We start from the raw sequence: 26710 nt of genomic DNA on the forward strand, positions 1-26710 counted from the left end.
TCAACTGCATTTAATTTTTAACAAAAAAATAAAAAAAAAAATTGCCACATTTTCAAAAAAAGGTAAAGCAAACCCTGAACTCATGATGTGTTGGAAGTAAAATGATCAAATGTCTGCCTGAATGACATCGTAAGAATACAAAACAATGTGGCAGCAAATTCAAAAAAAAAAAAAAAAGTCAGCAAGTGGAAATTTAATGAGATAGAAAAAGAACAAGTCAGTCAAATGTTTATTGGTTATTCAGAAACGAGGAAGCTCTCCAGTCAGGTCTTGCGCCTCCTTTTTCCAGAGACGGGTAACGAAGCCACGCCTTCGCCTCTGGAGCTGGACGTTCGCTTTCTAGGTGAAGCTCTCTCCGTGTCTCTGTGAAATAAGATTTTTAAAGAACCCAGTCATCTTATGTCAATTAAATAATAATTAAAAAAAAATTCGGAACACAATAGGATAGCTCCCTGAACATTCTGATGTTTGAAGAAAAGTTACAAGTTAAAGAGATGCTTCTGTTTTTTTAAAACAACTTTATGAAATTTATGAGCAACCAGCTAGATTGTAAACTGGACACATGAAAGGTACAGGTATTTATTTTTTTGTTAGTAAAAAAAAAAAAAAAAAAAAATGTATGGGCAACTGAGGGATCAAGTCCTGCATTTTATGAAAAAGTTAGGACGTAATAAAGTACAATGACACAGGAAGTGGATGCCTATTTCCTGGCGTTTCCCTTGAGAGAGACAAACTTCAGGTTCGCATCAGGAGTGTCTTTGCTTTGAGCAGAGCAGGGAGGGGAACAGACCAGAACACTGATGCTCGATTGTCATGCTGCTCACGAGATACGATAAAAAAATAATAGATGAATAATAAAAAAAAAAAAAAACACTATCTTTGGTCACAGCCTGCTTGACATCCCTCCAGGAAATACATTTCAGCGGGCGAGAGGAGAGCACCCACACAGCAGAACACAATCATTCTGTGTGGCCAGTTGAAAGGAAGGCTGCCTCTGCGAGCTCAGAGCTCTTTCAGCCGCGCCTGTCAGTCCAGCAAAGCCAAGGACAAAGTATTTCCATTCTAGACTTTATGTGGCTAAAGACACCGAATCTGACCATTAAAAAATCGAGGCTATTCTTCTTCAGAGCGACATCGCTTTGAGCCGCAAGCAGAGATAAGTGGGAAAATATGAAAAACAGGCAGATGTTTGCTCAGGTGCAGGGAACAAAAGGAGGGTACTCAGACCGAGACTCACCGGAAAACACTTGATTGACTGAAGAGTCATGAATACTTCGAGTGTACATGTTCTGCCTCCAACAGGAAAGATGCGTGCTTTGATAAAGATCGTTGGGATACAAGCTGGTATGAGACCAAACACAAGCTCATAAAGTTCCTGTCTCTCTGTGACGGACGGGCGACCTGTCCACCGCGAACTCTGCACCGACCACAAGCTGAACGAAGCAGTGCGGAAGAAGGACGGACAAACCAAAACAAGACATCCAGCAAAATTAATCTGTCTATTAAATGCCCGTGGCTTTGAAAATCCTCTCCAAATAACAACCTGACATTAGTCTGAAATTAGTCACTGCTGAGCGACGATTCCCACTTTATATTGTCAGAAAAACATCTCCAGTGAGCAAACAAACAATTACCACGTCAATATTTCTTTCCTTCATTGTGGATGTGCCTCCTGTTGGGCAACGGAGTCCAGCATGCAGGGATGACTTACAACCCCGGTAATGAAACACCCCTGACATCAACTGGCGATCCCTCCGAGATCTCCTCCATCACTAATGTTCAGAAAACTGGACTTGAAAGACCCTAAAGGGAGCCCTGTAACAGCAGCGTCTTACATGTGGGATCACTTAGAGGTTCACGCGGAGGGCCTCTTCAGCTGATTGACTGTGGATGGAGATCACCCTCCAGCTACATGCAAGCTCCCAGCCTCTTTATCTTCTCTGAATGGATCGGGGTTAATGAAATTTGGGTTTTAAGTCGACATGTGGGCGGCTGAGCGATGGGGCTCCTGATAAACAGGCTGCTGCTTTATTCCCGGTCCACACTTCACACCATCATCATCTCAATGGTTTTCTTTGCTCCGGATTGAGATGGAACGGAGGACGGTGATAAAACCACGGCAGACAGAAGAAAGCTTCCTTTCAAACACACACTTGGCTTTTTGCTCAGTGAACGGACGAGGCGCTCCGAGGTCTTCGCTCGGTGTGTGACGGCTGCACAGAGTGGAGTCATGTGAGGGCATCGCACCACTGAATACCAGCAGGTTTAATCTGAACATCGGCTTCAGCCAGCTTTCCAACAGGCTGACTGTTTCCAATTAATTTCATGTTTAGGTAATCAGCGAATGTCATCCGCGATTTTTTAATTGAAGAAAAAAAATAATGATATCTGGGCCGCAACAAGGTACGTCCCGTAACTTCAGACAGAAATGTGGGCTCAGCAGCAAAAGGCAGCGAGTCAGGCAGGGAAAGTGGGAGAAGGATGCAATGCGGTGGAGCCAAGACAACACCACCCTGGTGTTTTGAGAGTATGACTCAGAATTGCACTCCGTGGTTCGCAAGTGAATGAGCTCTTCGTCGGTGCAGTTATTTATACGAGCCCGCTGGGGATGGAGCGTTTAGTGCGTCTGTCTTATTGTACTGTCAAAGTAATTTACAGAAATTATGACAGGAATAACCCAATGACAATATGAGAGAAGAAAAAAATAAGATTAACGCGAGCTTAAGCATTAATATTCAGTGCGCTTGTTACAGACATAATTGGTTGAAAATAAGAGCACAGCTGCCCCTGGAAAATCTGATTTATCGTTAACATAGCTTCACTTTCTGATCATTCAATTGGATGAAATCATTTTTCCAGGAATGTTAACTTGTGAAAGCAAGCACCAGGAGCTCTGGGAGACAAACTAGGAGAAAATAAAATGAAAAAAAGTTGGCTTTTATGGCAGCAATGTGTTGACAAGGCTGACTCAATAAAAGCTGTGCTCTCCGCTATCTCCGTTAACAACTGCGTTTTTCACAATCCATCCAGAAAAAGCAGAACGATGGACAGCCACAGAGACCTTTCCAACATTTAGTGTAAAAAAATGAACTAAATACAGTTATTCTCTATTTACCATTAGATCAGGGTCACTGTTTTGAAACATAAAAGTTCAACTAAACTTTTGTGCAACATACTTGTGCATACATTCCTCATCAGAAGAGTTCAGATAGTTCATGTTACAATAAAAACTACTTCACAGTCCAACACTATCCTCAGTAAAGGATTGAGAAATATGTAAGAAATCTCTAGCCTTTTTTCCTTCCAGCAAATATATAAAGAAAGACAGCTAAAAATGCACTTAGATTTATTTGTTTTAGATGTGACAGTGCACCTTCTGTCTGGCAAACCCAACTTTCTTGTTTCAATATATTGATCTACAGATTCTGTCCGCCACATCGTGTGATGCTACAGCTGGAGGAAAAATGCCATTTCACTTCCGATCTTTCAGTTAGAGTGAATTCCACTGTGGTTTTTCACCCTATCAAGAACTTATTGAAACATATAAGGCGTGAGACATTGAGGCGGCGGACCAGAAAAGTTCTACAAGTATTTGGAAAGGATGGGAATGGTATGTCGGCCTGCAACGTATGCATCGCCACAAAACGGCGATTACTCACGCCACAGAGAAAACAGCCTGTATCACAGGGACTGAGAATAGCGAGTGTTCACTTACTCCGGGCTCTCGGCAGGCTCGGGACCGAAGATGTCTGAAAGAGAGCTGGGAGAAAAGACAGAAAAGAAGACGTAAGAGGCCGAGTTGGTTTTTATCTGCTATCATCTCCAGATGCAGATTATTTACCGTTTCAATATAAAAAGGTAATAACCCTACTTCTGACTGAATAAACCGTCCTGAAAACAACTCTTGAATGTTAAATGTTACAAACTCTTAACATTCTGACTGCAGTATAAATGCAAAATTGGACTTCTCAGACATGAGCGCAGACCCTCGGTGGCTCGCCTGCCTTTTGAAGTCTGCAGTCGTATGAGCGCGCCTCAGGTGAACCACAAAAAGTCAGACCGAGCACAGGAAAAATAAAAACTGCTTCTTCTTTTATTTCAGCCCCCCATTTATGCTGTCAGTCAGGGAGCTGCGGAGGTGAGCCGCTATAAGCCTGTGCACCTGAGGAGCACTTGAACACACCACGGGTTTCTGCGTTGGATGGGTTTGGTGCGTGTTCTGTGAAGCTGGTCTCATCTTTCTGGGGCATTCACGCTCCGCGGGGGCTCGGAGTAAATCCACTCCCTCAGCACCAATAACAGGCTCACTTTTCCATTGTCGCTTCAGTGCAGCACGACTGTTCTGCTTCTGTTGAAGCAGTTTCATATCTTCTCTCCGGTACACCGGCGTTAACGGGCGTCTGTTGTGCGGCGATGTCAACCAAGCGCTCGTTTGTTCCCCACCATTCTTTTTATTTGCACTTCTAAGTGGCATCTGCTTGTGATTTTGAACTGCTGGAAAACAGAAACTCACTTGACTCACCTTTTAATCTAACATGTTTAATCACTTGTAAATGAAAATAAGAAATAAAGGAATTATTTGCACTCCCACCGTTTAGTGAATCCAGTGTGTTTGGACAGAATGTGACAGCTGGAGCGCGGCAAAAGATGCTGCACTTTTTCCACATCAGAACCATCTAAAACTAAATATCACGTCAGCTGAACCGTTGCAAATGGAGACCAGACAGGCTGTCCTTGTAACAATGACAGAGTCGTTTCAATGAGGACACAATATGCAAATAAAAAGACCGAAACGAAAACAAATGAAATGAAAGGGCTTCATATTTCATAACACTCGAATCACAGGGGTGAAGAGCGGATCAATGAGGGCACTGCAGGAACCTTGATAAACTTTTGAAAGTTTTCTTTTTTGCGGTTATTAACCGCAGAAATAATGGTAATGTCACTTCCTGAACAAAACACATTTTGACAAGCGTCACGAAGAAAGTCTTATGGGTTCATTAGACAAAAACCAAGAAAACAGTATGAGGCAGTTATCAAGGAGCAACTATTTTTTGGGGTAATTGTCTGTGTCTCAACATCACCCTCATTCATCTGGCTGCTGCCAGTGGAAACTTTCACTTCACAACAATCCCGCTGCCAAAGGAGAGTCCGACTCTTTTAGACACAGTTGAATCTCAAACGTATGTACCAGTATTAGCCTTTAAGCACACAATAGGATACACACATCTGAGAAAAATAAAGGAAATTATAGGCCGCAGTCAGAATCAATGCAACAAAGATTGAGGCAGAAACCATCTTTACAAACACAGCTGTCATTAACGGACAATAACACTGCGAGCAGCGGCTCAATACCAGTGGAAAAACGTCCCGAAGTTTATCAGACAAAACCGATTATCCCTGTTAACTGCTGGAACTGGGATTTATTTCTTTAAATGTGTTGTGGCTGAATGTTGGCTCGACGCACGCTGCTGTTGGTTTTTGCAGCCCTCGAGCGACACAACACAAAGTGGTCTCTATTACCGCCGCCAAAAGCTCTCTCACATATCCAAGTCATCAGTTTTCTGATCCAGGGCCACTGCACCCATTTAGGAACCGTTTGCTGCTAATTCCAGAACAAAATACATCTCATTTGTTGCGCATTGTTTTGTCTGTTGCACAAATACTTTACAGGACAGGCTGCGCGACTCCTCAGTAGACACTGAAAGGTTCGTCCAATACTTCTGTGCAGATACATCTACAGTGCTATAAAAAAGTATTTCCACTTTCCTCGAAATCTAATTTTTTGGAATATTTCTCCCACTTAAATGTTTAAGACCATCCAACAAATTTATATATTAACAGATAAGAATGAAGTAACTGATATCAATCTGTCTGGAAAGTGTGACAAACCCATTTGTAAAGCTTTAGGACTTGAGCGAATCACTCTGAGAGTCATTATCCACTAATGGAGAACTATGGAACAGTGGTGAACCTTCCCAGGAGGGGTCGGCCTCCTGAAATTACCACGAGCACAGCGGTGACTCATCTGGGAGGACAACATCTGTAGAGCTGCGGGCCTCAGCTGCCTCCGTGAAGGCAGAGAATGGGCCAAAATGGCATCCATGGCAGAGCTCCAAAGCCACAACCACTGCTGACTGAAAACGAACATAAAGACTCATCTGACGTTTGCAAACAAACATCTTAATGATTAAGAATTTGAGAATGGGACGAGTACTTTTTCCATGTAGATTTTTCACTTGTGAAACTAAAGGAGAGAGTCCTGCAGTCTGAGCGTAACTTCGATCCATTAAACCTGTCTAACCTGGGCGTGGACGGCGTCTGGAAATGTCCACGTAGACACAAAAGCAAAGCCCTCTGGCAGAAGTGCCATGCCAGTGATACGCACCTGCTGATGTTGACTGCATGTAGAGAAGCTTTCTGGCTTGCTTGGAGTAAATTATAATATCATATTTCATTTACAGGCACTCCACAGCGCAGCAACATGGCTGCTCCCAGCTGAAATACACTGCAAACTAATGAAATGCCATCGACTACAGAGTCACGACTGCTGAGTTTTTGAAGGGAAACGACCAACGAGCACAGCGTGGTGCCGAAAACTAATTATTCCAAACGTTGACCCACAACTGGTGCTATGCTACGACATGGAGAGAGTTTGTAAGTATTGACAGCATGGAGTTTTGTTGAGGCTGGACTTCAACAAAAGAGAAACTTTCCAGGATGCCTTTATTTCAGAAACAACAAATGGAGCAAAATCTGAAAGGATCTATTTATTTCAGCTTGAAGTTGAGACAGCTTTACTCAGACAGCTGCTGTGTGCTGAGCGCATGAAATTTTTTTAATTAACCTGTGACGCCTCAGGAAATGGACATAGATGTGCAAAGAGAACTTCCATCCAGTTAAACAACTTCAACTTCTGTTGCACATATGGGCACATCGCTGCTGCTGCTGCTGGGCAGAATTATACATATATAACATCGCAGTGAAAAAATAGAAGCTCAAGTCGATCTATTGTCTGGATTTTGCACTATGGATTATCCAGAGGAGGGCTGCAGAGGTTAAGGAAAGTCCTTGTGGACATGGGCTGAAATTCATGGTTCATCAGAGCCGGGTCATTAGTACACGTGGATGAATGATTGGATCATTGGAATTCAGCCACGTCTCAGATTGAGTAGTTTAAAGGCTCCTGAGTTAAAACGTTTTTTTTTTAAACTTATAATATGTACTGCATTCGCCTGTTAATTAATAGTGCAAGTGAAGTTCAGATTGTTCAGTCAAATCACCGTCCGTACACTCAGGAAAACGAAATTTTTATGTGTCAACTCTAAGAGGGGCTAGAGTCAGTTTTTTAATTAAGGCATATTATGTCCAACAAAACCTAAATATGTTTCATAAATGTGACCTCATTGTAATTCATTGGGCCCCCAGTACCACTCTTCAACTCAAAATAAATGTTTGAACAGTAGTTTTGTAGTGGTGGTAGTGCTGCAATGCATCATGGGAGTTTGGGATGAAATACTCAAGATTTAAACATTGTTTTTGTGGTTTATTTCAATGTTCTGATGTTAATACTGTTATTGGTAGTTGTGTTTTGTTGTGTCCTTTTTCTTCAGTTTAACTAAATAGTTCAGTTACTTTTCATGTCAAACCTGGAATGAGAAGTGTTGTGCATTTAATCAGGTACTGCTACTGCTCCTACATCTATTGAAAAGTTCCCAATTGCCTCTGGGAGTAGAAAAGGCCTGAGGCATCCTCTGTAGCATCAGCCCAAATGAGCAATGTCAGCATTGGATTTCCTAATAATCATAATTGGTTAAATAAAACTAATCATTCTAACAACTTAGTACCGGGCAGCCATTGTATTTGACATATTTGACAAAAAAGGAGTTGAACGAACTCAATTATATTGGTTTACACAGAAGAATTCAGTTTTGGTTGGATCTAAAGGAATAAAACAAGTTGGACAATCTCAAATATATTGTCCTGTGTAGATGTATTTGATTTGAGTTGGGGCTACTTATATTTTTCGTGTGGAAATCCTGCACACATTTTAACTGTGTTCATCCAATGAATCATTTTTTTGAGTGTAACATAAACAATTCAGAAAGCGTGCAAAAATTTCACAACCTCTCTTCTGTCCAGATTTAAAATTGTAGGTTTCCCTGAATCCTGCTGCCTTCTGCTGAAAGAACCGCCAGCAGGCTGTCAGGATCATTTTTAACGGTTTGGTCAAAGAGCTTATCTGGCTCCCGAGTCTCAGATACAGGATCTGTGTGTTCGGCCGCACTGAGACATGGCCAGTTATCTCTCCTCATAATTATACGCAAAGCTTTAATCAAACACGGGCTAAACGGCATAATTTCACACTGATGCTTTGCATACTGATTAAAGGAAAAAAAGTTGAATCAGTTGAATACCCAAAAAAATAGGAACTGGTCTACTTCGCTGAAATGTTGGGAAGACGTCTGTAAAAGTGGATGAAATATATCACAAAAGTAAATGCAGATATAAATGTGATTTAGTGTTTTCTGCCTTTTCTTTACACACAGAGTCAATCACAAACGCAAAGCAAACATCGAGAATTTTAACCAAATTTTTCCACACATGTAAGAAAGTACCAAATGTAGCAGTTCTTTTTGTTGTTCATCCTTCTCTTCAGAGGAAAGAGAGCTTTTTTATGACAGTCCAGTTAAAAGTAAGAGAGTGGAGGACGCTCGCAGTGAGATCAGGTTCATGCTGCTCTGCTGAATTACTTTATAGAAGTGCCAGACTTAGCTCAGGAAGAAAACACAGAACTATTTCATCTCCGGTTGGCCGGACTTTTAACATATTGTCATAATATCCTTGAAAGTTAAACTTTAAGGTTTTTCTCAGCTGTGGCGAAGAGTTTAAGTTTAAAACATCTAGAGTGAAATGTCTAAATAACATCCTGTAAAACCGCAGCATTTGGTATGTAGCTTTCATGGCAGCATCACTAATATCTCAGTTTGGGCCTGAAGTGTTGGCTCCACTACTCTGTGTTATAAAAGCTGACGAGCAAAGATCCAGTGTCACTTTAATAATCAGTACAGTAAACTATAAGTTTACAAATTTTATGGCCAGTGTATGCCTGCCTTTATATAAGCGCAGTCTGAGGAGGACTGTTTATGTCCCTTACTGTCCTCCTACAGATTAGCAGATCAGTATTTGCCAGTCTCTCATTGTACGTATTAAATTCTCCATTAACTGCAGTAACAGTAAGATTGAGCTATATGTGCCACAGGAGAACCTTCGGGGGGAAAAAAAAGCTCAGAAAGGAAGATAAAAATGCCCCCAAAGCACTCTGAATTCTCTCAGTCGTCACAGAAAGTTCTCGGCTCTCTCCTGCAACAAATATTCAAGGTTCAAAGGAATCTTTGATCAAGTTATTGGTTATCTTTCTCAAACTAATTGAAAGTAGAAAACCCAGCGATGCACCTCTTTATGCAGCTAAAGTTTGAGTTTTAAAGGTGACCTCCTGCTGCTATTTAATCCCGACGCCTTCCTCATCTTCCTCACCTGCTGATAGACACGTCACTGCAGGCGGGGCTGGATGGGAAATCAGTCCTGCTCGCAGACTGCTCCCCGTCTGTTTCTTCATCCAGCTTAATCACCAGGGAACTGGTTGATTCTGCAACAGGATCCGAGGAAGACAAAATATTATGTTATGATGATAATTGCTGATTAGGGCAAGACAAACGATATTAGCACAAAACTATGAATATGTCAAATTAAATTTATCCTGATTAATTTATGCTCTTAACACAACGCATCACTGTTTAAAGTGCAATCAAAGTATATAAAAGTAAATAAGAGACTTAAGGATGTATTTTTGTTTTAATTATGTTGGAACCATGCTGGTATGCAAATATTAAAAACATATCATGATGACATTCTACAAAAACTTTACTTCAAACCCATTTGTGCCACTCTTCACGTGAGACCGCTCTACTGAAACAGATACATTTGTTTATGCAGACAAGGACAGAAACAAGACGACTGAGGTTTATTTGAGAAACTCCAGCACACACACAGGTGATCGTGTTGTCAAGATTTAGCAACAGCAAATAAATTGTGGCAAGCTATTGGTACAAATACAATCTTTAGAACTATTAAAACGATGTAACTGAGCACAGCGATGATGGTTTCTAAAGGAAACCAGAGGGGTTTATGGACATGTAATTTATTCCCCGCAACACATAATGAGGGTGGGTCTTACCTGCGGCCTGAGCTACTTGAGCATCCTGCTTCTCTGCGGTGACCTTCTGTTTAGCGTGTCTGCTGGTCTCCAGGCGACCCCGGACCTGCGCAATTAGGCGGCTGAAGTCGCTGCTGTGCCGCTTCCCTGTAGACAGAACGCAGCGTGGAGGAGGAAGGATTAGGGAAAGGGGAAAACGCTTAATGGCCTTTGCACCATAACATTATGCAACTGTAACATCCCCCTGTACAGGACAAGGAAGTCGACTGGCGGCTCCGTGCGAGGAGCGAACGCAGAGCAGCATCCCATAAATCAAACTGAGGTTATGAAGTTGACCGGGTGCTTCGGTGAAGCAGGTGGCAACAAGGTGACAAACGCTGGCAGTCCACCAATGCTTTAAAAGTATATATTTGTAAAAAAAAATAAATAAATAAATAAGCCACAGTGCGTTTTTTTTCTAAAGCATTAATATTAATACTGAACACACACTCATGTTTCACTGAGACAAGAATAAAAGAATATCAGTTTTACATCTGGATTTTCAGTCAACCTTGAAAGGTTGAGCCATTTTGGTGGTAAAAATCTTTTTTTAAATATAAAAAAAAAGGGAGATGTCGTATACGAGCTCCAAGATGAGATTAGTGTGGCTCTCAATACCGAGGTGGAGGCTGAAGTAAAAAGACATTACAGTCTGCATACAAAGGATGGGAATGAATTCTGTCTGGCAGTGACTCAAAAACAGAAACTCAACAACATTTACAAAACATAAAGACCGGGGAACAGGGAGGAGGTGAAAGACAGACTCGCAAACGCTTTAATTTGCGTTGCTGTGATGTTGTGTGTTGTGGTGCAGGGAGTTCAAAGTGCAGCGGCACGAGCCTCCGAATACAAAGCTGGAACGGCGTGGCACCCAGCAGTGGCTTCAGCCTCAGGGACGCAAACTGAGCAGTGATGTTTCAGAAGAACCCAATTCTCCCTGACGCTAATAGGCAAGAAATTTTCTTTGCTTTTTAGCTCTTTACATATAATCTGCAACTGCTGCAATGTTTACACCTAAGATTTTACAAAGAGTATTTTTGTTTTTCTTCAACTATTATGCTCAGAATTATTACATATGACAATAATTATTATTTTTTAATGAAATAATTACTTGTATCACCCTAAATGTTTCGTTGGATCACGACTCATTCTCAAAATTAAAAAATAATGTACTCTAAATTTTTCTTTTTTATTGACATTTGAGAATTTTCATTAAAAAATCCAATTGACCCCCAACGTGGTCACACGGGCATGGACAGAACTCGCTTTGACAGACTGCGATCGGCCGTCTCATTGGACGAGTATGTAACAGCTTCGGTCCATGTTCGGCTGCCACATTTCCCAGCGAGAGACAAATGACTGTATCGCCGAAAACTACTTTCCTGGAAAAATGGATTACGCTCTAATCCAATAAATTCAGTGACAGAAAGTTGTGCGACTCCTTCCAGGTTTTGGAAATGACACCAGCTCTAAACTTGTAAGTGATGAGGTCTCACGGCTTCATGAGAGGCAGCTATTCACATAATAGAGTGCGAAAGCAACTGATGCCAATAACATCATTTTCTCTCTGGAAGTAACTACTGAGAAGAACATTAAAGTCAAATTTCAGAGGAGCATGTCTTCAGCCGTAATTTACTACATTTTGCCCTTTTATATATATATATATATATATATATATATATATATATATATATATATATATATATATATATATATATACATATATACATATATATATATTTCAGTGTATGAAAATACCAAGAAATTGATGCAAGCAGCTTTGTTTCCACTTAAGAAACAGACATTGAGCTTGGGGTAAATTCAGTGCAGAAGAAGTTTGCAGCTTGTGCTCAGTTGCCAGCCGGCGCACCGGCAGCGTGAGTCATCCACACCACCCCGATACATCAAGAGGATATCGCGGCACTGCAGCTATTTTTAGAACCCTACCCCAAGTGCGTCACATTCATTTCTCAAACATTTAGAATTTTGCACCACCGAGTTATTCTCCAACGAGCTTTTCATCAAGTTTCGATTTGACAACGGGTCTTGGGATAAATATTCTCTCGAGGCTGCTGCTCCTGCTTGACCACTGGCCCGGGGATGGAAACACAAACCGGATCTGGAGTTCTGTGTCTGGATTTGAGTTATTATCTATGAGTTCAGAGCAAATGGGAAAAAAAGACCATCTGAAACAAAGCCTATTAAGTCTATAAATCACAACGGAAAAAAAAAAAATACTGGCTATTATGCATGCTGGGGCAAAAAAACCAAAGTAAGTCAATTCATCGGTTTGACATTTTCATCCCTCAGCTTGCTGCTAAATTACTCACTACAGAGTTATTCTGCTTGTTTCTCTCTGGAGTAATGTGTTGATGACAGTTTATGAGGCTGGCTTTAAATGGAGAACCGCCAAACTGAATGAAGAAAGACTGACGTTTTGGCCGGGTGGCAGTCGGAATATGCATATTTTCAATTACTTGGGCAAAGATATAAAAGGTGTGTTTTGAACGCGCAGGACTTCAGAAGGATAGTCTTTGAAATACTGAACTCCTGGAGCAAAAACACCACAGTGCAGTTTCTATGATGGATTCACACTCGGACGAAAAACGAGTTGACCAGTAGTGCATTGTCAGATGGACGTAAAAGCCTAAAAGCATGACAAAATAAATGCACTGATATGTCCAAAAGTTCCAGCGCCGTCGTCAGCTTGTCATCGACATGTCAGCAGCATATTGCACATTGAGTATCTCTCCTTTTCCAATACAGAGAGGTGTCTTTAAAACTTTTGAAGTTTATGTTTGCGCCCAAATGTATTCTGCGGAATATATTTTGACATAAGATGAATGTTCGGGGATGATAGAAGACGGATGGTTTTCTCTGCTGGCTCCACTTCAAACCCTTCCAGCAGACGCCTTCAGCACTTCAACGGTTTGCAGCAGAATATTAAGCTGCTGACGTCAGATCAGTTCCTGGGAGTGCAAGCCAATGGGACTTCCCAAAAAAAAAAAAAAAGAAGCATGCCTTCTTTGGATAGGAGGTGAGAATCGGCCCAAGATTTATATTTCTCATATTCTGTGCGTTGCTGCACACTGGACTGCTGCGGAGCCAAACACTTGAAATCACAAGCAGCTGAAATACATTTTCTGTGCAGGCGAGTGGCCATCACTCTTCACCATAAGGTGAGAAGTTCAGAAACTGAATTAACTTAAAGTGCAGCAACTATTCCTCCACATTGAGACACCGGTTGAGGCGGTTTAGAGGTTGCAATAAGATGTTCCAGTGAAGGAGTACTGAGCGTGGTCACCTGGGAAAAGCCCTCAGGGTCGGCTCAGGACCTGCTGTGGAGATTACATCAGTCAGTTGACCTGTGAACTGCAGGGATTCCCCCTGGGACGAGTTAGAGGCAGCGAGAGATGGCTGCGCTGCTCGGCTCACTGTATTTGCTTGTAAGATGACGGACAGGCAGCCTAAAGCAAAGGTGTGTGTTCACCTGAACTAAAGATAACAAATTTAGTTTGGTTCCCTGAGGGAAGTTTTGTCAAATGTCAGGTACTGCTTCCACTCTAAAACCATGTCTTATGAGTATAGTAAAGAAGTTTGGTTTTTCAAGGAAAATATCTGTTGCTCCCCTCAAACTAGTTAACGCAGCACAGCACTGCTCACGTAGAGCAAGTAGTCCCACAACTGGAAGGTTCCAGGTTTCAGTGAAGACTTAAGTTTTCAGAGGTGTTTTCTTCTAAGAACAAGGAGCTCCTGTGTCGCTGGTCGTGCTGAAATTAATAAACAAGCCTTAATGCGAGTTCTGTACTTCTGGAAACAATAAAAACGTTGACACTGAAGGAATCACTGGCGCACCAGTTTCTTAGCAACGTTTGGATCTCACCCTGCTGGATAATGTTGCTGCTGATAACTTTGGGGCAGGGCGGCCTTTTCTCTGTTCAACTCTGCTGCTCCGTCAGGGTCATAACCACCTTCTGGTTTAGTGTTTTATCCTCAACACAGCAGACACTATCTCCACTCATCCATCACGTTCACTACAGATTAGAACGACCACATTTCATTCAGTGGTTGAGGAAATTAAAGTTAAAGGGTCTGTATCATGCAAAATTCACTTTTTGTACGTTTTAACCTTGTTATATAGCTATGTACTCACCAAAAACACCCCCAAAGCGTTTTTTTCCTTCGTGCCTGTGTGTTTGAGCTTTCCTTGTGTTTGTGCTGCTCAGAGAGGCAGCCCCTCCCGCACCCGTGAAAACGCTCTGTTTTCCCACGTTGACATCACACGGTGAAGATGGCTCCCCTGAGCCCCCCTCCCGCAGGCCCTCGGCAATCAGCGTTGCTGCTTTTTGTAACTCCGATTACGGAGATAAACTTTAACCATCGTCTGAAAGCAACAATCAAGCAAGAGCAAGAGTCTGAAGGGTCTGCGCTTGGTGAGTTTCTAACAGGAAAAGACGTTTTCACGTGTCTTTGCGTGTGGAGAAGCTAGAGCTAAAGAGCTAAAGCTAGCCAGCGTATTTGTTTTGAAGCGCTGATTGGTTGAAGTAGCTGTCAGTCAAAGTCCACAGGGGGAGAGGCGGGATTTTCAGTGAAACGGAGCGTTTTCTCTTCCGGGTTTCAGAATTAGCCCCAGAAAATCTTTTATTTCACACAAAATTACTTTTCCTTAGCGCCAAAAATAAACTATTACCATGTTAATGCCATTTCTAGGGTTTGGAATAGCTAAAAAAAGCAGGATACAGCCCCTAAACTAAAACACGTTTCTTTGATATCCAGTGTTCGTTTAACTTTTTCTCGGCTTTGAGCTAAGTCGTGCTTTGTCTGAGTATCTTCCCTTAAAACGAGCGTCACAGTTTCCACAAATACTAGAACAGACATAACATTGAAGCTACAGCTATCCCAATATAAAGCACAGCCACTAATCACTGCTGCAACTGACTACCGAAAAACTGACCTAGCTAACCAATGAGAGCTATCAATGCTGCATTTCAGGAATCAAACTAAATCACACACAGAGGATTGGCCCACTCATCAGAATTCACTTACTGTAATTGGAATGCATTTCATCGATCTCCTTCTCAGTCTGCTTCTTTGAAAAAACCATTGCCTGCAAATAAATAACATAATATGTAATATAATATAATATACTGTAATATAGCCAATGGTTAAAGAGAATGATAATGATATGATAAAGTCCTGCAGCTTCAATGAGAATTTTATCTGCGGCAGGTTTCAATATATACATTTTACACACTCGGTTTCCTCCTCCAAATGCTACTCCAAGGATATGACATTCACTTAAGGAACACTATAAATTGTCAAAGGAGGGAGTCCCAGTTCAAACATATATTTAAGACAGAACTTAAACTCTACTCAAGCAGCAGGTACGTACAGGTTTGGCTGTTTTCTGCAGCTGATTCTTAACCTTCTCTTCAGCCTCCACCTCTTTGGCAATATCTTCCGCTGTTGACAGAGTACAAAAAATATACATATACAAAAAACATCTTAATTACACAAGATCATACAGTAGTCTAGTTTTAGAGCTGATCCGTGAGGATGCTGTAAATTACCGAAGTATATTACCGACATGTTAATCTGCCATAGATTTACTTTTTTAAGAAATTCTTTTGTTCTGGAGTTAGCGCCGCAACAATTTCGACACGATCCTGAAGAAACTGCAGAGTGCTGATAGAAAGGTCTCTAAAGGGTATTGATTTTTGCTCTCCCTTTCCAGCGGCGACAGGTAATTCTCTTAGCTCTCAGCTGTGGCTCTTTGGCCTCTGTGTTCTACTGACAATCTGGATTTTCCCATGTGGTTGATTCTCTCCCTCTATATTGTAATGCGACCGTTGTGGTTGGCATGTCAACATATTTAAGGAACTCTGACGTACACCACAGCACCGCGCAATCAATGCTGTGGAGTTTCTGCAATCACAGTGGGCATGGTACGTTCACACACTGGTCCTGTAGCCGTACCTGATTTGGGGTTTAGGGAGTCGCACTGGGAGTTGTATAAGTGGACGAACGTTTGATGTCTTTTGATCATCTGGTCTCGTGAACCCTGCACTGAAAGATGGCATTCCTTCAGTTTCCTCTTCAGCTCCTGCACCGAAAGGAGGTTGTACACCAGTTTCGCCATCGGACGCCTCGCCTTGGCAGGATTGCTGAAACAGTACAGACCAACAGTGTTTGTGCAATGATTACCATACATTACAGCGTAATTCCATTCCTGTACTGAATTTCTTTGTTCAGCTGGAACAACAATCTGAATGTAAGCAGAATTCCCCCCACTCATATCAGAGGAGGATAACAGAAACGTCGATTTTACCATGCTGAATATATTCAAATTACACCACTCACAAAAAGTTATACATATTATAGCAACTGTGATTTCCTCGCTGCAAACAATTTATTCAAACAAAAGCTGCAGAACTTGTCTCGGGAACTTGTCATGCTGTCCTTGACAACAACGTCTCAAACTGTTCACAAATGGATTTATTGTCTGCTGAGGCGCAGCATCCCGCTCTTCTGTGAGGGCGGCCCTCAGGTCACTGAGGTTCTGCGGTACAGAGTTATGAACCCTACACAGTGACTCCACTGATCCCAGAGGTCTTCTGTGAGATTCAGATCTGAAGAAAGTACAGTTCACGCCGTTTGAGGTGCCTCAGTCTCCTTAATGATACCGCCTCACTGACGCCCATGAGGATGAAATTAATCCTGTGTTGTTCGTGCGGGGGCACAATGACTGCATTAATGTTCCTCAGGTAGTATAGAGCTCATCACAGCATCTTTCACCAAGTGTAGGATAGTTCTGTATTGATCAGACACGCCTGCCCACGCTGTAACTTCACCAGCACCAAAGGCTGGTCTGGTGACAGCAGCGGCTGATATAGAGCTCTGTCCTTGATGCTCCGCTTGACACTTGGAGCCTCTCACCTCCCTTTAATGTGTCTGGACTTGAGTGGCATTCCTCATGTGGCTCCACAGGCCACTGAAGTGGCGATCAGCGCGGCATGCGGCCAAAGGACATCCTCATCTCTCTGTATCTCAGTTCAGCCTGCTGATGACACTCTGAGCTCAGTGGCACTGCTGATGATCCGCACGTTTTCTGCTTTAAATTTGTCATTAAATGAGTAGATGAACAAACTGGAAAAGAAGATTTCAGTTCCCGAAAGTGAGTCTGTTGACTAACCAACGTATTGGGGAATAGATGATTATCTGACCAATGAAATGAAAAACAACCATTGCTTAGTGAAGCTTGCAGTATTCTAGGAAAAAGAGGACAAGTCGGCACATGCAGCGTCTGAAAGACTGTCAGTGCAAAGGGCGGCGAGCCTGGCTTTGCCTTGCAGAGGGGGGTTGACAGTGATTTGCTGCACAGTTTGTAGAAAGGATCAAGGATAAAAGATGAAAATTCGAAAGATTGACAGTGTCCTTGTTACCTCAGTCGAAAAAAGTGGAAGATATGCCAAAAGTCAGAAGGAGAACTAGACTTCAAAACTTCAGACCTCGGTGTTGCTTGAAAGACATGGTATTGTAAATACGTAGGACTGCAGTGCTGCATTTCAAATATCTAGCAAGTATCTTTCCTTTGGATGCCAAATTGCTCTGGAACATCTTAATCTGTTCAGTCGTTAATTTACCTCCTCAAACTTTCTTTCTTCTCCTCTCTGGTCAGACACGTGTCCAGGTGATTGTTGATGAACTGCTGGGACACACTGACAGAACACACTGGGCACTCCACTGCACAAGGGAAAAAAAAGAAGAAACACAAAGTGCCGTTACCATATTGAAAAAAAAAAGAAAAACATACTTTGCAGTGTTATGAAACATTGGGTCAAAGTACAAAACAATATGTCAAAGAGTGACCTTTGACACACTGATGCTACAAACTGATTGTGTAGAGCATAAATCCATGACTGCTATATTTAACACGACTGAGGACCAACACATTCTTCAACACTATGATTTTTATTTTTTTTGCTTTTAGATGGAAACAGCATCAGTTTTCTCCTCACTGTTGTGTAACACTGGTAACACTGGTTGTGTAAATTACTAATTACTTGTGTAAACTCTTTGGCAGGTTCATGAATGGGCTGAAAAAATGTCAATAATTAATGAGACGGCTGTAAATGTGAGGTGACGCTTTGCTTTTAATCGACAGGTGAACTGACCACACCTTTGTTAACGGGCTTCACGTCGCTTGATGGCGATGGGGAAGGTGCGACCTGAACTCCTTTGACCTCCACTTCTGTCGCTTCTTCCTTCACGACCACTGGAAATTGAGTTTTCTTTGAATGTGGGTCAGAGCCACTCGGACGGTGGGACGGCGAGGCCTGTGGCTTCACTTGCTGAGCGCTGTCAGCGACAGAGTCGTCACACTGGGCTTCTTTTCGATGGGGTGTGCTGGGCTTCTTTTGGAAAAACTGACTCAGGACTGAGCCGCCGCCGCCACTTTGGCCCCTCCCACTGGGAGTTCTGCATTTGACAAGCGAAGCCGGAGTTCTGGGTGAAATTGGAGGGGAGTCAAAATTTGCTTTTGACAACTGCTGCCTGGAGAGGAATAAAGTTTTGTTTTATCAACAAAAGTGTGCAAAGAAAGCATTTTGACATTCAGACAACCATGCATTTTGGAATTGTATTTTATATGCAGAAGAGCATGCTCTGCATGAGTTGCATTGAAAAAAAATAATAAAAAAGAAAAGCCCCTTTAAAAATTAAGATAATTAAAAAAATATCCTGCATGTTCAGTAAGATAACACTAATACTGTAATTCAGATAATCTCTTAATGTTGAACTACACCTGCTCAATTATTTTGTAGTTTTTCTACTGAGCTACAGAAGGCAGACACTTTGGCGACAGTCTTGGAAAAGTGGAGAGCAAACAAATTGCCGCTGGGCCATTACTTGGCAATAAAATGGGCCCAATGAGGTGTGTGATGTTCTCCTTTCCATATTTAAAACTTATTTGTGCTCACTGCTCCCATTAGAGTCGGTACACGCACACACATGCGAAAAACCACACACATAAACCGCTGGCTTCACACAAAATGTGATGTGGGAACACATCGTACCCACAACGACGTGAGGAAATCTGCTCCCTCAGTGCCGCGCATCCACCAGCCACATGCAGGTATGAAGATTAAAATGGTAACATTTCAGGAGTAGTCTATTTTGAAGAAAATTTTAAGTCAAATGGCACAGAAAGTTTCAGATAAATGAGTCAGAATAAGTGAAATAATGCTCTAAATTTGCCTGTGGGGAATGAACTCTTATCTAACTGCGTTGTTACTCAACACAACCTGGAAAAAGCGAAAGGCTCCGTCATTTTATGTTACTGCCATTAGTTGTTAACTGTTTCTGCCTCATTTGAGAAAGAACGTCTTCTCTCGAACGGTACGACGGTCTCCTGGTCGTTTACCGGCTGTTGTCATAGAGGAGAGACGCCAGGCGGAGGAGCACATTATAAGAGACGTATGAAGTTCTGGAACAAGCACCGAGTGTACGCTTTAACCCAAATTTAGAAACATTAAACAATACTCATTATTGACTGTAGCATCCTGATGGGTGCTGCTGTGTGACGGTCATGCCGCTTTAAGGCCTGAAAGAGGAGTGTGTCTTGCTACAGGTGGCAGATAAATTAGCACAGACATGAGGCAGCCTCAAAGTTGCCCGTTAGACTGATTACTAAAAAAAAAAGTAAAGATCCAAGTTTGCAGTGTCATTGGGATAGACACAAACAACAGAAAACGGAAGTTAAGCAGCAAGAAAAAGGGGTTCTCTCAATGTTTATCACTGCCTGCTTTACTTGTTAATAATGACAAAATAGAGAGTCAGAAAAAACAAAAAAATGAACTGGACTGATTGCTAAAAACTCCAATCCAAAATGTTATTTCACATTTAGGAACACAAGACTAATGCTTATAGCTCCACTAGCAATGAACACCCAGTACTTCAGGGTGTGAACTCATTTTAGATGGAATAGGTGAACCTGGGGTGATCTAAAAATAGTGGTTTAATATGTACCCAGACCTCATTATTCAGAATCAGGGAGAAGACTTGGTGCTTTTCTTTTTCTTAAGCAACCAATTTATACGAGATCAGACTGTTAAAAATCTATTATAAACCAGGTGCCTAACAAAATGGAAAAACACAAAATGTCAGACTGACAGAAACAGAATAATCTTCCCTGTTTTAGTGGGACACTGTCAAAAGGTCAATGCATTTTAATAGTAATTGCACCAATTTTACATATGTGTGCATGCAGCAGTTCAAAGTAACGAAGAGGAAGACAATAACATCCTCTTAATTTGAGCTTGAACCCTCTTACTGGTTTTGTAAATCGATGGATCAATCCACTGATCTGCAAACAGGTCAATTGGATTAAAGTTTATAACTACAGGATCTTAGAGGAAAAGATGGTGTTGATCCTCGCTGAATTTGAGGTGAAGATGGCTACAACATACTTCAGTACACAAAAATAACATTATTCTGTATGCCGTTGGGAAATAAGTCAACTGAGTTTGCAGAAGCTGGAGCTGTTGCTCTAATAGTAGCAAACATGCATGAAAACACAGCGATTGGTCGTGCGCCAGGCTCTGAGCTGATTACTTCTACTAAATTTCGATTGTTTTTTTGACAATCTCAGAACCCGTTTACATGAAAACAAAAACGAGTTTTGTCGTGTTTCGGGTGTCAGTTTCCATGACAACAGCGCTCGGCGTCACTGCAACTGTCGCTTTTTCAAACTACTCTATGTGCATGAGCTGAAACGCACACTTCATAAGACAAATAGTACAAATTAAGTCACTGTTTTTCAGAAGCGCACGTGACCGACTGCAAAATTGATCCACTAATTTATTTTTTATTTTTTTACCGCTTTATTCCATCGAGGATTATGAATATTTCATGGGAACATCTGATATCTGAAACCGAAAGACATTAACTTTTGCCAAAGTAAACAAACGAGAGGGGACACTAAAAGCTCGCTGGTCACAGAAGGAATGTAAATGCAGAGCGCTGTAGAACAACAGCTAATGATCTGCAAGAGAGATGGGCTCTCTGATGGCGTTGAATTAGGGTCATCAGCCAGCAGCCGCCTAATGCGCTGCTTTCACGCTGAAAAATGTGAGCGCCTTGAACACGGGCTGAAGCAGAGAGCGTGCCGAACACAGGAGGACATGTTTAAAAATTCCTGTCTAAAATACTCGAGACAGACGAGCCGAAACCGAACACTCTCAACAGAAACAGAGTGTAGAGAATGTATCTCCTCGGGTGAGCAAAGCCAGCGATCAAAACACTGGAAAAACAATGTTTGGGAGGACATGTCTATTTGTACATTTAAAAAAAAAAAATCCTTCACGACAAAGACCCTATCAAAGATTTTCAGACGCTCACTTTTGGACAACAGGAAATTAAAAAGTGAAGGAAGGGGCAGCAGTGTAATGAACTCATTCGAGACACTGATGACAATCAGAGCCTCTAAAGTTTGAAAGGAGACCGTTCAGACACTTGATAACATTGAGGTGATTTATGGAGGCGGCGCCATCTTTCAAAAAGGCCGAGAGGTCTTTCTAAGGACAAAAGCCAAAATTGTTCGAACCACAGAAATATATATTTTACTTGCTATAAAATAGGATACAATTAAAAAAAGTAATCCAGTTCCAAAGTGCCATTATTTTTGATTTCAATGTGACAGTGGTTCGTGACACTTCAGAGACGTCATCTACAATTCGCATTCATGTAAAGTTTCCATTCATTACTTCAGAAAAAATATTAACGTGAACTCAAACCAAGTGAGGAACAAGATCAGGAATTAGATAATCAAACAAACTATGAGCAAGATATTGCACCTCAGCAACTGTCGCGCCCCAAACAAAAGTATCTCGCCAAAACAACAAGCAAGTTGACCAGTGGCACTGTGGCCAGCGTTTGTAATAACAGAACAATCCCCTTGAGTATAGCTGGACACTGTTATTAAAGTGTCACTGCGGGGAAAAAAACCTACAAAATTACAAAAAATATGCTTTAGCTCAAATAAAGTGACTGTTCCATGTGTCCACATCCTGTTGTAAAGAGAACATAACAGCCCTGAAGCGACACAACACACGAGCACAATATAGGAAAAACCTGAATGATTGCTGTTAATGAAAACAAAATCCCCATTTGATTTACACAAAATCTCTGACTCAGGGCTAGATTACTACGAGACAATTAGAAATCGCTCCCCAAAGGTGGTGCATATCTCTCAGTAAAGGAAAAGGTTGCCTGGAGGACGTATTGTGAGTTTGTGACAATATCACTGGTTCACTTTTCTCTTTGGGTCTCAGAATGAAGAAAATACTAATTGGAGAGATGCTGAAGCAGAAAACCTGTATTCAGAGAGAAGAGCTTTTACGAGGATTGCAAAGTAAGTCTCTGGCATTATTATTACTCCATTATCAGTCCACCACTGAAGACAAAATTAAAAAGAAAAAAAAAATCAATAATACAAGCTGAAGACGACTATAAATCAAGTGATAAAATGTATTTTTTCCAGCCTAGTCGTGGTCTAAAACACCATTTAAAAAAAAACTCTGATGGCACACAAGACAAAAACAAAGCAGCAATGATTACACTACAGGCACAAAAATAGGTTTACGGATACATGTATGCCGTACCTGTACTGAATAATGTTTGTCCTTTACTTAACATTTGTCCTACAATGATCGTTCGACAAACAGTGACATGGATAAAAAAGACACACCTAAATAAAGTTTATTCATATTATTTACCTGACAGCTTTGAAGTTGACGACCAACTCATCCAATAAGCGGTTGTTTCTTAGATCTTGTTCAGTCATTTGCTGGTTTCAAAAATAAAATGACAAAGGCAGATAGAACATGGTAATTAAGTCAGAAAAATCTGAAGCAATGCAAAGCAGAAAGTGCTCACATCCATGAAGCTGGAGCATCCTGGTTTGATAAATCACTTGAATGATTAACTGATGCTGATTAATTTTCTGAAGGTGTCACCCCAACTGGGGAAGTAATTGTTCTGATTATGCAAATCTAACCTGAGGTTACAATTACACATTCAAATCATGGCCACACTTACCATATTGCAGATCGGACATTGCAGCTTATAGGAAAGAAATTTTCTGATACACAAGGAGCAAACTGCAAAAAAACACAAGGCATAATAATTAATGTGCAATTGTTGCTCTTTTCCATCAAATATTTTGGTAATCTATTTGACTGCCTGTGATACATTAAATTCAGCCTCTAAAAAAGCCCAATTTCAAAAAGACTGGGACAATGTGTAAACAATGAGCCATTTAGGCAGCTGTTATGGAAGGTCCTGCACATTTCAGCAGAACAATGCTGGTATGCAAACTGCATTCATCACAAAGGAAGACCTGAGGACAGAGGAGACTGGGGGCCTGCCGTAGTCCACATATTTCACAAACACAAAGCTGGAAAAGCCAAAAACACCTGGCACTGGTAGAATCACACACCAGACAAAAATTTGACTTTTTTTCTCCTGCAGCCCTGGAAATTGATCTTCTCACTCGAAACATTTAAAGACTGCAATTAGTGGGAAAACCACATGAGGAAAAATACAGCATTTGTCCAATGAGTTTGAGATGTGCTGATCCAGCATGCCGTGCTGGATCATGCTTTGATTGATATTTCACATATCTCATTTGTAAAACTGCTTCATCAGGCTGTTGAACACATCCCTGAAATACAATGTCTATCTATCCATCTTCCCACTTTTTCTATCCATCTATTCCCTCTCAGTCCACCTACCTACTGTTGCTTAGTACCGAGAGCAACAGTAGGTAGGTAAATGAAGGCATCAGTGCTTCTGCCTGCTCTGATTCACTAAAAGACCAAAACGAAGTCTCGCACCAAAATAATGACAAGTGAGAAGCTTTGACAAAGCTATGCAAGTGGACAAAATTTTTCCATCATCTCAAGTTTGTTTAACCCTTACAGAAGAATGCTCTTCCTTATGTTTTGATCCCAAGTTGATAATTTCTTCGAAAGCACTTTTTAAAATGTTGTAATAGATTTTCGTGAAAAAAAAAACCCAAAACAAACAAAATGCTTCTTGAACACAATAATTACTGTAGGGTCTTACCTTTACATATACACAAGGTTTGCCAAAGTTCTTACCAATAACTCACAACTCAAAGGATTCCTGTGGTTGTTACTTACAGTTATGAGAGCACTTGGTCATCATTGAAATATCTAGAAAGTCAAAACAGATTGGACACTGCAACAGGGCATCAATGTTCTGTGGATAAAAAAAAAAAGACATAATTAGGAAAATCTCACAACATACTCTTTGGCAGGCGATGCTTGTGTCTAAACTTTTTGCTGGTTTATAAATGGAAACTTAAGACTTGTGACCACAAAAGCAGTTTTCAGCATGTGTAGTGTGTTATGCTTGTCAAGATGTTCTTAGTTTATACTGTGAAGAGGATCTATCAGGGGAGCGGGGTATTTGAGCAGCAATAATTTGCATCTCTTTACTTATGTATCAACTAAATATTTCTTTATATGCTTCAATGAATACCTTGTGCACCACAAAACTTCACAATAAATTAATGCCAAAACACTGGTGGGGATGCAGATTGAACAACACTGATCTTAAATTGGTAGTTATATAACTAGCGTTAGTGGATAATAAAGGCAATCGAACCCGAATGTTTACAAACACATGTGGGTTCAATAATGGTACCTCAGCTTGTTTCAGCACACCTGTTCCTCTTAAAATCAGGTACAGTGAAACATCTCCAGGCTCACGGTCGGCTGTACAATTTCACTGTGAGTTGTAGTATTTAGGCGGTAAGTTCTATGTTTAATTGTTCATTAGCACGCCAGGCAGTCAGGCCGTATTCAAATCTGTATTGTTATAAACTTACTTCAAGCTAGCGAACACGAAGTTAGCTAAAATCAGCGCATCGCTAACTTATCTGGAGAAGTTTGGGGTAGGAATGACACTTCATGATGTTAAATTTAACAGGTCATTAAACCAGAGAGAGGTTTGCTTCATCAGCTGTGGTTTCAGACAGCTTGCAGTTATTAACGACCACAGCGCAGTTTGAAATCAAAACAATTATAAACTTACTTTGAGACACGCAAGATCAGGGGGTAAATCCGGGTGTAATGGAAGGGCCATGGTGAGCAAATAAAGTCTAAGTTTGTTTGAGAAAGCGGTTTAGTTTTTGTCTAAAGTTGTTCTCGCAGGACATTCACCCGCCAAAGAACGTTTTCTGATCAACTTCCGGTGAGAGGACGTACGTCATGATCACGTGACGTGGAAACAAACACGGAAGATGACACAAATGCTGTATATTCCTTTCTTTATTTTTTAATTAATTATTGGAACATATAAGGAACACGAAAATATAAAAAAAACAGCTTAAGGAAAGATACGTAGATAAATAATGTATAGCTTGCCAGCCTATAACATCTTATCATCATCATCATTATTATTATTATTATTATTATTATTATTATTATTATTATTATTATTATTATTATTATCATTATTATTATTATTATTATTATTATTATTATTATTATTATTATTATTATTATTTCTTGGAAATTGTTTTGGAAGATTCTTTAATGCTGGTGGTGTTACACACTTGCCTGAATCTATTCAGACAAGTTGATAGGTGATTTTTTTTTTAAATTCATTTCATAACAAAATGGTTTCATTGACTTTAAGAATTCTTCCTGCATGACATTATATTCTCAAACTATGTTTGACTTTTGCTGTAATTTTTGTATTCATTCAACAGACAAAACAGAAAGAATCCCACCAGACAAGCTCATTCTCAAACACCATCCACAGACAAGAAATGAAAAGCAAATGGTTTGCAGTCACATTATACAGGATACAACGCTGACATTGGCGGAAAAGCCACTGTATTAGAGACTTTTAATCAGTGGCACAACTGTTACATCTTCGCTGCTAGCCAGGAATCTGTAAAGTAAAGCCATTTCAGCTCCCATTGTCATTGATCAAGCAGCTTTAACAAGCCACTATAAGACGTTCTTGTGTCTACTCTTAGAGCCTCATTGTTCCCAAGACATGCATAAAGGCTATGCTGCACTTTAAGGGTCTAAATACAATGATGTGACATAAAATTTTCAGGTCTCCTTGAAGTAAATGGCCACCAAGATAACACATGGGTGTTACATCTCTCCTCTGAAGTGCTTTTGCAATCAATGTAGTGTAACTGCACTATCTGCTTAAAGGTGCATTAAGGAGTTTTACAACCTTAAAAATACTTATTTTCCACCATAAATATGTTACACATTTTTAATGATGTGTACAATGTGCCCTGACATATTCATTGCAAGTACCTCTAACAGCGCTAAAGTGTCACTTGAAAGTTGCAGTGCCGGTCCGGCACCAGAATTTTTTTGGGGAGAATTTGAAAGGAATGACGTAATG

At 40.9% G+C, this 26710-nt stretch overlaps 1 protein-coding gene across 3 annotated transcripts; it reads right to left on the minus strand.

The window, feature by feature from the left end:
• On the minus strand, nt 1-25521 carry rad18 (RAD18 E3 ubiquitin protein ligase). 3 transcript variants are annotated; one of them, XM_030092790.1, is made up of 13 exons: nt 25373-25521; nt 24457-24535; nt 23351-23412; nt 23029-23099; nt 18435-18760; nt 17899-17998; nt 16232-16419; nt 15648-15718; nt 15302-15362; nt 10238-10363; nt 9538-9649; nt 3716-3760; nt 1-363 (listed from the first exon to the last, which is right to left on the minus strand). In XM_030092790.1, the coding sequence occupies exons 1-13, from the start codon at nt 25421-25423 to the stop codon at nt 264-266; spliced, it is 1392 nt and encodes a 463-aa protein (XP_029948650.1). In that variant the 5' UTR covers nt 25424-25521; the 3' UTR covers nt 1-263. The 3 variants fall into 3 exon arrangements, with proteins under 3 accessions (XP_029948650.1, XP_029948648.1, XP_029948649.1); XM_030092788.1 differs by having other exon boundaries at nt 18435-18808; XM_030092789.1 differs by lacking the exon at nt 3716-3760 and having other exon boundaries at nt 18435-18808.
• Nucleotides 25522-26710: the final 1189 nt, after the last annotated feature.

The sequence above is a fragment of the Salarias fasciatus genome, chromosome 5 (genome assembly GCF_902148845.1).
Source record: "Salarias fasciatus chromosome 5, fSalaFa1.1, whole genome shotgun sequence".
NCBI lineage: Eukaryota > Metazoa > Chordata > Actinopteri > Blenniiformes > Blenniidae > Salarias > Salarias fasciatus.

What these genes read in the sequence shown, in the direction of transcription:
- rad18 (XM_030092788.1), bottom strand. Translation starts at nt 25,423, where the DNA reads ATGGCCCTTCCATTACACCCGGATTTACCCCCTGATCTTGCGTGTCTC. An exon ending in CGTGAAGCCCGTTAACAAAG is followed by an intron (nt 17,999 to 18,434) that starts GTGTGGTCAGTT and finishes TCCCTTGTGCAG; the next exon opens with TGGAGTGCCCAGTGTGTTCT. An exon ending in TGCAGAAAACAGCCAAACCT is followed by an intron (nt 15,363 to 15,647) that starts GTACGTACCTGC and finishes ATTTATTTGCAG; the next exon opens with GCAATGGTTTTTTCAAAGAA.